The sequence below is a fragment of the Oryzias latipes genome, chromosome 24 (genome assembly GCF_053564925.1).
Source record: "Oryzias latipes strain Hd-rR chromosome 24, Olatipes_Hd-rR_3.1".
Taxonomy (NCBI): Eukaryota; Metazoa; Chordata; class Actinopteri; order Beloniformes; family Adrianichthyidae; genus Oryzias; species Oryzias latipes.
In genome coordinates this window covers 14,860,141-14,873,481 of record NC_136260.1, presented here as the reverse complement: position 1 = coordinate 14,873,481, position 13,341 = coordinate 14,860,141, and the positions used below count along the sequence as shown (strand labels likewise).

The following is a 13,341-nucleotide window of genomic DNA, read 5'->3' as shown; positions in this document are numbered from 1 at the left end:
GTTAGGTGGCAGGCCTACAGGGGAGTGATCCCACATCATTACATCAGGCTGGCGGGGCCCTTTGTGTCCTTGACGCCTCCCTTTTGTCCCACTGTACGGAAACCCCAGGGAAGACCCAGGACAACATGGAGAGAAGACAACGTCTGTCCTGGGAATGCCTTGGGATTCCCCCAGAGGAGCTGGAGGGAGGAGGGGGCAAGAGAGGGTCTGGACATGTTTGCTTAGACTGCTGCCCCGGCATACCAAATTTACAATGGATGATTTTTTTTTTTTTTAATCTGGACCAAACTGGAATCAAAGAATCTAAGAAAAAATTTTTGTTTTAGTGCTATATAAAAAAAAATAGAAATGTTGTCACTGAGACATAAATGTTTGTTGCTTTCTTGTTTTTGTCCAGCTGTTTCTTACTGTAGATTTGAAGAACTGTTGTATGAATGTCTTCTTCTCTGAGTGACTCACACTTTTCAGAAGCCAGTTTAATAAAAGTTCCCCTCCTCTGTGAAAGGGCTGAAAAGGAAAAGTTGGGTTGAACTCTCGAGGGAAAAATGTGTCCCAGTTCCCACGTTTTTATGCCATAATTCTGCTGGAAAAGCATCTACTATTTTTCCTCATCACGGCTTCTGTCTCCTGGAATCAGCTTTTTTTTTTTCTTAATCCTTCCAGCTCTTTTTTAAAGTTTTTTTTTTTATGCAAAAAAGAAGCCCCCTGCGCTTTACTCTACACATTTTAGGTTTCTACTTAAAAAAAACGAGTAAAATGTAAAAATATTCTAAGTCACTGGGAGAAAATGTTCACGTTTCATGATTTTTCTAGTTTAGACTCAGCCATAACAATGTGTTTCCAGTTAATGTAATGAGAATCCTGAATTCGGCTGAGATGTTTTGGACGTTTTGAGTGTGAACTGCTGTGACTCACGCAAGGACAGTTTGACTGACAGCTGAGCTGCTTTGATCCGTTCTTTTCAATGTGAGAAAATGATTTCTCAAGACTGACCAGATTTCTGAGGAGAACAGAGACATTGGCAGAAAAGGAGGCCAGGATGTCATCAGTGACTGGTTAACACGCTGAAACAAACTTGTCTTCAAAGATAATGTAATGAGTTGAAGCGAAACAGTGCAGTTATCCTTGTCAACACTAAAATTTATTTGGTGGATTTATGTTATCTGAACTTGCGATTTAAAAAAATCACTATTTAAACAGTTATAACTAGTGGCTGCAAACATCAGTGGAATTACATCATGTGGTCACATTTCTTCAAGGGATTTTTGATGCCTTACGTTTTACAATAACTCAGTGTTCAGAAATCTGTCTGCGCATAGAGTTGAAGGAAGGTCTGAAATGCAAAGATCACACTTAGTTCTCCTCTGCAGTCTGTTCTCAGCCAAGAAGGCAAAAGCAGCAGGACGTGTGGGCATCCGTCTGCAGACAGACGTGCTAACCCAGGCTCTGTCCTCTGATCTGCTGAGAGGAGGCTCCAGCTGGTCCTGAACTGCATGGCTGTGTATTTTCTTTATTCAGACAATAAAAATATAGATTCAACGATCAGTTGTACCGTACGAATGATCGCTCTTTTTCAATTAGTGATGCTGAAATTGATTTTTATTTCTGACCTTAAAACACTTCCTAACTCCTCGGGGTCTAACCATTTGTAAATAGATTTTTGGTAGTTTATAAAGCACAGATCGTAATGTTACTAACGGCCACACACCAAATAAATATTTATGATAAAGCGGTTAACTGAGTCTCACAGTTTTGCTACATGTAGGCACGTTTCTATGCCACAGCAACTCTTTGTGATGCACTGACAAACCATCCAGGGTGTACCATGCTTTCGGCCAACAGTGACTGGGATAGGCTCCAGCAACTCTGTGACCACAAACTGTACTAAGCAGGTTTGGAAGATGGATGGCTGAACCATTTCTGGTGTGATTGGAGAGTTGGTGACTTTCAAATGAAGCCATTTTTGCTCCTTCTTGCTTCTTATTACTACTTGTTTTGTAGTTGGAGTCTAGATGGTCTAAGACACACTTTTTGTTTGGTGTACAATAATCCTAGATAGGTGTAACTCTACACATAAGGTTCTTACCAGTTTTGTTAGTGATTTATGAACCAGCTAATGCTGTTTTCACCAACAGGTGATAAAACAGACCTGCAACTGTTTATCAAACTGTAGCACAGCCGTGTGATTCATCATCAACCCTTCGTTTGTGCAGCCATGAATGTGGGTCAGATAATTGAATTTTTGTTCCATCATCCAGCAGCTTGTAAATCCTCTTTACACGGCTGTACCTCAGTTAAACCCTGTAGTATAAAGCCTTAGTTTTATAGGCAGATAAGCTAATCTTTAAAGCATTGCTTCAGTTCATTAAAGTTCATGAAAGGAAAAGCTTACTTCCTTGTATCCACCCCCGAATCTTCTGAGAAAATGGACGGCTTAAAACTATAAAATGACCCGTCTTGGCAAAGAAAATCCTAGGATTCTTCGTGTTCATTATGAATTCATGGACATGAAACAATTACCAGTATGAAGCTCATTGAGCTGACAATTTTTGTAATATTGGGCTACATAAATAAAATTGAATTAAAGGGATGATTCAAATTCACATTCGCCCGTACGGGTCAAGCCCTGTATGGGTGCTGCAGGTTTTTGGGTTGTCAGGACCGGTGGAAAGTTCTACATAGGAGGTTGAAGTTCATCTCAAGGGTAGTCCAGGTGTGTCTTGGATTTCCCTTGAGGCTCGTGGAAAATGGGATGTGTGATTGTTCTGCATGTGGTACGGGTATCGTGAAGTATTCCTTAGGTTTATCACTTAAGACATATGGGTGATGCTGTCATACGGTGTCTGTACGCCACGCCATAGTCGTTAGTGAATAATTAGTCACAACTGCCCTTATAGCTAGATAGGACATGTCTGTGTGTTCAGAAACTGACGTTTGGTAAAATGACGTTTCTCTGCAGTGCAGCACATAGACATGAAGCAGTGCTGTGTTCAGGGGTCAGGAAAACCCCACGGTCCAGTGAGGGACATTTATTATCTAGAAGTACACAAAACACTGCCTGCTCTTCCAGGATTTAAAGTAGATGCTCTGCAGCTGTCTGAAGGCCGAACACACCCGTTTGGTGTGTACATGTTGTGGGTCAAAACCGCCCCCGCTGTTATTCCCTGTAATAACATGCTTTTTGTGCTGGCTGGAAGGTGGCAGCTGCATCAGCCGTGCGAACGGACTCCCGTCGTTTGTTGTGTGCAAAACGTGAAAGATCATCAAGTCGCCGATCTTCATCTTTGCCTGTTTCTCACCTCCTCTTCCTTCTCGCCGCGACCAGCTGGCTGGAAACAATCACTTGTTTGTCTCTCCAGCTGTCTGTCAAGAGCTTTTCCTTTTGCTTTGCTGCCCCTGTTGCTAGGCAACATAAGTAGAAGCTGGGATTGGATGGGGTGCTGCTGCTCATCTTTTTCAATGCAGAGTTTTTCTGTTGTTTTGAGTTTTCTTCAGCAGCAATGCACCTCTGTCTGTGCATTTAAAGTTCCCTCTACCTCTGTCCAGAGCTTGGTTTAAAAAGTTCAATCAATCAAATTGATCTTTATTTAAAATCGCACTCCTATCTTTCGATGTGTTGTCAAAGCGTTCCCAGTGGTCTTTTAATGATTATAATTATGTTGTTTTAGCCAAAATCAAAGAAACCTCAGTCCTTTTCTAGGAAATAGTTCCTGCAGAGCAGCATTGGATCATTAGATATTCGCCATTAAGTTGTGTGTGGGACTGTTGTTACAGAGCAATCCAGCTCTCCCTATCCCCTTCTCGTTGTGAGAGCTCACTGTTTACACCCTCTCCCTCTAGCTTACACCCCCTCCAACACATTAGAAATGTAATCTTAAGCTAGGTTTTCCTAATATATGTCCTCCATCTTCAGAAAATCCAACAAGAAAATGTTAAAAGCAACAAAAGCAATCTTTACATTGGCATGCATCCTTAAAAGTGAAATCAGTTTATTAAATCAGTTCATAGAATGCTTTTGTTAAAAAAAAATCAGGAAAAAAAATATGCTTTTTTTCTAAGAAATTATTTTTTTATTTATGACATTTATACCTTTTCAGTTTAATTTATTGTTAATGTGTTTGATTATGTTTCTAACTGAACATCAGTTGTTTGGAAATGTGAACTAAATTGATTATTCATAATATTTCATTTTAAATGGAATGAGTTTGGCAAATTTTCTGTGATACTCACTAGCTGCACTTTTCTTTACTGTTTCCCTCGGCGTAGTCTTGTAGGAACTAGACAATAAAGTTCCTTCCATCTCTCCTAACCGCAACCCAAAATGAAAATCCTTTGACACGTCTTGCCAAAATAAAAGCAGCTCTTTTTTCTTTTGAAAAAACTGTCTGGACATGTTTCCTTCGACTGCTGCCCCTGCAAAGTCAAAAAGCACAATTAGGAAATATGGCTCCAAATTAAACTGTTTTTAAGAATGTGATTTAATCAAACCAGAGTCTTGTTACCATCAGGGTTGAAGTTTTTGAATGGGAACCAAGACCTCATGACACAGAGCTTATAGCAGTATTGCTTTAGAAACCTACATGGAGAAAATGGACAGAAATGATTCAAATTGTAGATTTCTTTGTAATTCTTTTTGTTGTCCTTTTTTTTAAGGCCATGTTCATGTAGGAGCTGCCATATGTCCCCCACAGGTCACAGAGGGAACCTCCTCAGCTCGCTGTCTTCCCTTCATCTGCTGTGTTTGTGTTGCAGGTCAGAAAACATGTCTCCATCTCCACGGCATTTTTCCGTACATCTACGTGCCGTACGATGGATGTGGGCAGCCCCCCGAGCGCCACCTGCGGCAGGTGGCTTTCAGCATCGACAGAGCCCTCAACGTCGCCATGGGAAACCCCGCCTCCAGCGTCCAGCACGTCTTCAAAGTGGTGCTAGTCTCTGGCATGTAAGTGACTCATTCCTGAAAGGTTTGTGGGTGAAAGATGGAGATGTGATGACTGTTTGCCTGTCTTCAGGCCTTTTTACGGCTTCCACGCTAAGGAGAAGCACTTCATGAAGATCTACCTGTACAACCCTCAGATGGTGAAAAGGTGAGTTTCCCGCAGATCAATTTCCATTAATGAGAACAAGAATCATGGCAGCTTCTGAAATCCTGACTGCCTCTTCGGTCTAAACGTAAATCAATGGCTGCTTGTAATCATTGATCGGCTGTGTGGGTCTCAGGGTGGAGGTTGTGCTTTGTAAGCATAACTTCCAAGAAAAACAGAGGAGACGAAGGGGAGCGGGACAAAAGTATTTATGTAGACAAACTTTGCGAATATCCCCAAAAAATGATTTGTCCCACAAAGCAAACATGACTGCTAAAGGATTGAAACTGTTGGCACGTTGGCCAAATTGGAGCTTTTTAGGTAAATATGGTCATTCAGTTTGAGGACTTGAGGAGGTAACTGTCCGCTAAAGAAAAGGTTGATTTAAAAGTCCTCAATTTTTATTAACTAAAGTTGTAAAAAGATGTCAAGTTTGATGGGTTTAGTCTTTATTGACTTTGTTGAAAATCTGTGTGTGTCACTGTTTACAAAATCACAAAGAAAGTCTTCTCAGTTCGTCCTCATCTGTGTTGAAGCCAAGCCCTGACCCTCCAATCCTAAAACCAGGAAGTAGTCTTGAAGTTGAGTCACGGCTTCTGGACCTAAAAGCTTCATTAGTTTGATGGACACGGACTGGATGAGTGGTGAAACATTTCAAGAGAGAAGACTTGGGTCCAGGTACTGAATACTCAACTTCACGACGCGCCACCTGGATCTATGAGAACCTTTACAGACAAACAAGAAAGTACCAAATCTTGCAGTTCTTCCACCAGAGGTTGATGGAGAAAAGAAGCCCATTTCCCATTCCCAGTAGAACCGACTCAGCATGGTGGATAGGTGGGCGCAGTGTTGCTTTGTTGGTTCTGATGAGGTCTTTGGCGTTCCAGGGTGTGCGAGCTCTTACAAAGTGGAGCCGTGATGAACAAAAGTTATCAGCCCCATGAAGGCCACATCCCCTACCTGCTGCAGCTCTTCATAGACTACAACCTGTACGGCATGAACTTGATCAACCTGGCTGCTGTAAAGTTTCGCCGGAGCCACAACAGAGGTGAGAGGCTAATTCCAGATGCTTAGAGATGATGGTGTGTATGAAAAGTAACCGCAAAAAAATCAAAATCTTTCTAGTTTTTTTTCTATAATGTGTCCATTTTTTCCCCCTAAATTAGTTTAATTCCTTGTTTTCAGACAGTGCATCTCAAATTGATCAAATTTACTCCAAAATTATTTTGCTATGTTTAAGATTCAGTGTAAAAAACATTTTCTCCATGGTATTTTATTTGTTTAGTCGTTGTGTTTAAGTGGACTGAATGACCCCTGCTGGCTCCAAGATGCCAAAATCCACAATATTTAGTGAAGTTGTTGCAGATTACTTCCTGGTAACCATGGAGACAGATGTATGAGCTCCGAAAAGCTTCCTTTCTGAACTCCAGAGCTTAGTTTCCATCAGAGGTTTAGATGGGATTTTCCGTCCAGGTAACCTCTCGGTCAGATTCCCTCATTTCCTTCTCTGTTTGATCTCAGTTTAGTCCTTTTCTCTTATCTTGGCTCGTCGGTCCGTCTCCTAAAGATTCTCTTATCTCCACGTCTGATAACTTCAACAATTCCAGGCTGGAAGTTCCTCACCTCAGTTCAGAGAACGGTTTTTACGAATCTCCCAACGCCACTTTTGTCAGTGAATGCAACATCTGTTTGCAACTTTGTCTTTCAAGATGAAAGTTCTTAATCTGGGATCAAGAGGACGGATGATACGAAGCTGGGCTGAGTAAATTTACCGCTTCAGGATGAATGGAGGCGTTAAAGCGTCCTAAAGCCTCGTCACACAGCTTTAACTTTTACAAACGTTTCACAGCAAACAGTTTTTTCAGAAGGAATTTGTTCTGTAAATATTTTCATGTGAACGAGCGAGGAGTTTTCAGCCTTTTCAAAACACGCTTACGCTTCTACTTCACTACATTTATGGCAGTCACAATGACAAAAAAGGTGCTTTAGGGATTAAAAAAAAGATCTTTCCTGCCAGATAATAACTTAGGTTCCTGCTGTAGTGTCTGGTTTGACTGACTGTTTTTATTGTAGATGTGCAGTTTTGCACACAGTTGCTGTAGGTTCTTCCACTCCTCCACTAATTAAATACATTTAGATTTATTTTATAACCATCCAAAAAAAATCAAATCCCATCATTTTTGGTCAGTGACGGCAAATTCAATCAGGAAAAATAGAAAAGGTTTCCCCGGGCAACATTCTTGTGCTTTTGGCTGCTTTGAAAACAGAAGTGAAGCCGAGTCAGTTCACCATGTAACCAATAGGTGGCAAATCAGTGTCTTTCCACCCTAATATAGAGAAGCCCAAATGCACAGCTGTGAAGACATTCCATTGGACTGATGCTCAATCAGCTTCGGATTAATATCCAACATCTGTTCTGAGCTACATTTTAAAGGACCTAATTATGTCTTCAAGATCAAAATTGTGCTCTCATGGGGGTGTGGGCTGCACTGTTGCAAAGTGGTTGGTAGTCTCACAACAAGAAGGTCCAGGTTTGAATCCCTGTGTGGAGTTATCCTGTTCTCCTCATGCATGTGTGGGTCTTCTCCAGGCCCCCCAGCTTCCTCCTGCTCAAAAATGTTCTTCTTGGTTGATTGATTACTACAAATGGATGACCCTGCACTGGACAACACAGGAATGGAAGATGTATGGATGGGGGCATGGTTAGAGCCTTTCTGCCCCGACAACTGAGAAGCGGGATTGTCTCCATGACGTGACAGTTGACCAAGATGTTGAACGGAGCTGACAAATGGCTCCAAATGAGCCAACTTTTGTCTCCCATGACCACTGGGGTTATTTATAAAAGTTTAAGGTAAACTGTATTTCAATTAAGATCATTGTCGTTGTTTTTTTTGATGGGCTTGTTGTTCATAAAGCTCCTCTATAGTAGGTGTTTCTCTCCGGAATTAAAATGATAATGCCTTAGTCACTTGAACCCATATGGGGGTCGGCCCGCACGGGTGCTGTGAATTTTAGGGATGTCCATGTCTGAGGAGGGTTGTAGAGAGGAGGTGCGTCTAGCAGTTCACTTGAGGCTCGTGCAACCACCTTAAGGGATGTCGCGAAAATGGAACGTGCAATTGTCGTGCGTGTGCTAAATGTATCATAAAGTATTTGTAAGGCCAGTGTTGTTTACGTGTACTTATGAGTTACGGATCATGTTGCTGTATGATGCCCTTATGCCTAACTACCAGGTTAGTCCATTTTTCACCTGCAGGCAGCCCCTATCCACCCAGAAAAGCAGTTGCGACTAAAGCGTGAGGTGGACGTTTACCTTTTAACTTCTCTGCTTCTGATTTCAGAAGCAGATCCAGACAGAGCCGGTCCAAGCTGTCGTCCCAGTCCATGGAAGAGTCCCTGCAACTCCAAGCTCAATGACAGCACCATAGGAGGCACCTATGTTGTCTGGGAGGAGAATACGTTACCCAGGTGAGCCTCACCTAAACACTTTCTGCAAGGCGTCCATAACAGGACAATTTAACTTAAGTTACTCTCCTGCCTGCAGCTCCTTAGTCCTGGATGAGGTTGGGAAGCAGAGTACCTGTGAGCTGGAGGTCGACGCTGTCGCTGTAGATATCCTCAATCGCCTGGAGATTGAAAGTAAGACTAATGACTATGGACTGTCTGGATGCTGTCTCCATGAATGCATCAGCAGCTTCTAATGCACATAATACACGATAGAAAAAAGAATTGATCATCGGAAATTCTTCTTGTTTGATTTTTCATCACTTCGTTATCGTTGGACGACTACATCAAAAGCAAATAAACCATGATTGTTGAATCAAACCGCTAGACCAGTGCAGTCACATCTACATTAAAACCCATTTCTGATGATGGAGGACAAATATAAAAAATTAAGACAAAATTGGATATCTGTTTATTTAAAGATTCAAGATTCCTTTATTGTTGTCATTGACAGTGAAACAATGAAAATGCATTTGGAGCATCAACAACAGTCACTCAGTTCAATTCACCAAATAAATACACAATAAATAAATAACCTAAGTGCAGCAGGAGTACAAAAAGAAACACAACAAGGACTAAACAAAAAAAAAGACTTTCAGTAGAATCAGGAGCAGACGATAAATTGCCATTTGAAGAAGATTCTATTATTACATGGAAAATACGCTGGGCGGGGCATAAGCTCCCTGCTCCTATCCATTCTGATACATCCACTTGCAGACAACTAGATCCATGTACGTCTTTGTTTTCCTTGTCTGAGATGGAATCTGGCTCAAAACTGTACAGCTGCATAACTTGGATATTGCTCATCATATTTGTTGCACCGGTAATGTTAGGTTAGGGTTGTGAGGGGCTGTAAGATAGCGGGAGAGAAACAGATGGATCACGGAAAATAGGAGCGGCAACCCACAACTCAGAGGCAAATCTCTGATGAAGCCCTGCCGTTTCTCCAGAAACTGTTTTAGAACACGCCTTTTTTTGATTTTGGTTAAAAACGGCACCATCATCATTAAAAGAAACTGGAAACACTTAGAAAATGAGTCAAAAGATGATTGGATTAGGACCTTTAAGGGTTAAACAAACAAGACCATTATAATAATCCAAGAGACACTAAATAGTAATTTAAATCTTTTCCTCAGTCAGAAAAAAATGTATCCTAGAGATTTTTTCATCTGCTGTTGAAACGGCTTCTAGTGAACATATTTACAGTGTGGTTTGTGGGACATTTTATTGGGATCAGGTTCTTCAGGAATCTTCTTAGTCTAGCTTTGTCTGAACGATGCTAAACTAAACATTTTATGTTTGTGTATAGATCAGGTCGGCAGAAACCCAGGTCTACAGGCCATCTGGGAGGATGAGAAGCAGAGGAGGAGGAAGAGGGAGCAGTCTTCACAGATTGAAAGCCCAGATTCACAAGGTAAAAAGTTTAAATCCAGACTTTTTTCTTTGATCTGCTTTGTTTCTTTGTTCTCATCAGGTCCTTTTTAGACGGCGTTTGAACTGCTGCCAGTCAGTATCATTTGCATATAAGGAAATGGGAGTGGGCCCAGGACTAAACCTTGTGGGACCGTTTTTTAACTATGGAAATAATGATGACTGTGATTGAAGTAACACGCGAATAATAATCCCTTCTGTAATGTGTTCCAGATCGTGGTTTTGTCGCGTCGACGGACAGCGAGACCATCTTCCTCAAAAGGCTAAAAGAGATTCTAAGGGAAAACCATTTTGACGTGTACGTTTTTCCTTTCTCTGATATATACATACATACATACATGCTTACACTTTCAGTTCAGTTCAACTAACATGGCTGAATGTTGGTGAAGCCTCACAGGGATGAAGGTATGGATTTGATCGTTCAAATAAATAATCCCATATGTGCTGGACTGTGTGGATGTCCGCCTCAGCTCTTTTCTTCACAGTTGTGTGGGAGGGAGTGAAGACAGGACATCTGAAATGTGGAAAAGAGTCAAAATGTTGCTGAGGTTACCCCCCCCCCCCCCCCCCCCCCGCACCCCCGCACCCCCTTCCTCATCATGTACAGCTTCAAAGTATTTCCTGTCATAAATAAACGTACAGTTGGCCTGGTGTGCTGCTGTTTCACATCCAGATGGTTCTCGTCTCCTGCCTGATACTGACTGGAACAGAAGGCGGTGGGGAGAAAAACACACTTTTCCCTCACATGGACACAAGTGCACACGAGCGCGCGCAAAGATGGCTGCATGTTGGTTACTTCCTGTCTCCTGGATGTAGCTGATCTTCTCATCTGCTGCTTCTAACGTCCCACAGAGCTCCAGGGGTTGAATCGGAATGCACTTTTCAGTATTTTTTTCATCCGTCTTCTCTCATTTTAGAGAATTTTTATGACGTTTTCTCATCATTGCTAAAATATTTTCAGCTGAACATTTAGACAACAACTGACAGGGATGGAACAAGCAACCCTGTCCATTTTCAGAAACGTAACATCCTATCTAGCTTAGAACCTTAAAATCTGTGAAGCTGGGTTCAAATGGTCGCTGAACTAGGATTCGTGCAACATAATGGTGCAACAAAAATGAGGTTTGAATGTTAAGCTCAAATGAGGAAAACAAAGACATAAATGGATCTATTTGTCTGCAGGTGGATGTATCAGAATGGAGCAGATCAGGAAAACTTTGGCCCGCCTGTTCCAGCTGATGCATCATAATAGCTTTTTCAAACTCTCTGTTCCTGATTCACCCCAAACTGAATAAAGAAATACCAAGAAATTACATTTTAATCTTAAATAACTTTATATATGTCCTCCATGTGAGAAATGCTACAAGAACATGACGGTCTTTTTAAATGAACGAAGAAAATACACAGAATAAAAATTGGTTATTATATATATATATATATATATATATTCATTCATTCTGACTTGAACACCTCTAACCATAAAACCTCCCATCTTTTTTAGAGCTTGGTGACTCATAGAGGAAAAAGGGGCGGGGCTCTTCTCTGAAATATATTAATTACTGCAGTTTTCTCCTGATGCTCAGCGGGTTTCCTCCCCGCACGCCTTTAAAGTTATCTAACAATCTAATTAAAAATCGGTTTTACATGCAGTTCCCTCCCTGGAGACTCTCCTAATTATTAGAACTCTGCATATAAATGAAGTCTCCATCACTGTTGGTAAAAACCGTGATGCTGCTGAGCAAACGAGAAGTGAGAAACAAAAGATGAGACTCGTCGGTAAAGTCTTAAAATGTTTAGTTGTCTTAAAAATATGCAACTAAAACTTGAAAAAGTTTTAAGTTATTTTTCTGATTCTATCATTACATTTTCACCAGCGTGTGTCACAAAAAAACCTTAATTTTTAAGAGGAGCTGAGTCCAGTTTTCCAGCATCGATGTTGCTTGTTTCTGTTGTTGATCAGGGATGTGGTTGTTCTTCTGGGTGGCTGCTGGGCTTGGTCGTAATGTGAGTCAGTGTATCACTTTAACAAAGCAAGGTTGATTAAAAAAAAGAAAATCAAAATACCCACCTGCAGACCTGGGTTCAGAACCCCAGTTCTTTTTCATGTGACCGGATCTGTGAAATTGCTTCCAGCTGTGAGCGGTGGCGCCTGCGGATCCCTTATTTCAGTGTTTCAGAACCGCTAAGTGGCGAGTAGTTTGGCTGCGTAAAGGTCTGCAGTGATACAAAACCCTGCTGGCTTTGTGCCCATTTTCCACTCAGACCTCCTCCTCCACAAACACAGCATTGGCGATAACACACTTGTGTATTCACACAATTACTTGCAGATCAAACCCAGAGTTCAGACATGACGGTTAAACAGAAAAGGATGAAGGACAGTGATTTATTTCAAGTCCCCCTGCAATCATGTCTTCGTCAATTTTCAAAGCATTCCAATTTTTTCTCAATTCTGATTAGGCCGTTTTTAGCCCAAATTGAAAAAAACCTGTTTAGGACATAGGTTCTGCAGAGCGGTAAGAGTTTATTAAAAATTCACCTCTGAGTTGTGGGTGGGACTCATTTCCCATGTTTATTCTTTCTCCTGCTAGCTTACAACTTCTCACAATCCCAACCTAACATGAGCCATATTGGAGCTTTCCAGCCGTACAGTTTTCAGTATCCTGTCATAAACACAAGCTTAATCAAACTGCATTTTTTCTTCTGCTCCTGATTCACAATGATTTGAATAAAAAATTCTCAGAAATTCCGCTTTAATCCTAATTTTCGTTATACATGTCCTCAATTATCAGAAAAATGCAAAGGAACTTGGTGGTAAAAACACCATTTTTATTGCAGTGGGTCTTTCATGTTCTTCCATGTTTTAGCATATCATTTCTGAATTCCTTCACAGCATCGAGTCACAGCCAACCTGCCATCATTTCATCAGTTTAGTCTTGGACTTTCAGGAGAAAACAAACAAACGTAGGTCTTAATATGAGTCTGTCTTCAGGACTCAGGATCAGTCTGCGCGTGACGAGCAGGATCATTTCCTGGCCGACCTTACTCTCCATCCTGAAGGCCTGACCCCAGACGGACCTCAGTGTACTCCTGCTAACGCTGTGGAGGAGCACAGAGACTCCCAGCCAGGTGAGAACCAAGAACACCATTATGCTGTTCCAGTTATGTTAGAAATGTATTTGTTTCTCCTGCTACTCTGGTTTGCTGCGTTTATACACAGTCACCTTTCATGTCATAACATCTACATTTTTTTCTGGAAAAACTGAAAGTTGACCTCCAAGTTTCTTTCGTTTGTCTTAAAAGCAAAATCAACCAAGTTTAGGAT

At 41.3% G+C, this 13,341-nt stretch overlaps 1 protein-coding gene across 4 annotated transcripts in view; it reads left to right on the top strand.

The window, feature by feature from the left end:
- rev3l (REV3 like, DNA directed polymerase zeta catalytic subunit) overlaps nucleotides 1–13,341 on the top strand; it is a 35,974-nt gene that overhangs the window by 6,354 nt on the left and 16,279 nt on the right. For all 4 annotated transcript variants that reach the window (XM_004083614.5, XM_011491662.4, XM_020714900.3 and 1 more), the window contains exons 2-9: nucleotides 4,753–4,942; nucleotides 5,013–5,087; nucleotides 5,972–6,132; nucleotides 8,426–8,552; nucleotides 8,629–8,723; nucleotides 9,898–10,002; nucleotides 10,233–10,317; nucleotides 13,009–13,145. In XM_004083614.5, the coding sequence (XP_004083662.1) occupies nucleotides 4,753–4,942; nucleotides 5,013–5,087; nucleotides 5,972–6,132; nucleotides 8,426–8,552; nucleotides 8,629–8,723; nucleotides 9,898–10,002; nucleotides 10,233–10,317; nucleotides 13,009–13,145 (975 nt within the window). The remainder of the gene's footprint in view (nucleotides 1–4,752; nucleotides 4,943–5,012; nucleotides 5,088–5,971; nucleotides 6,133–8,425; nucleotides 8,553–8,628; nucleotides 8,724–9,897; nucleotides 10,003–10,232; nucleotides 10,318–13,008; nucleotides 13,146–13,341) is intronic.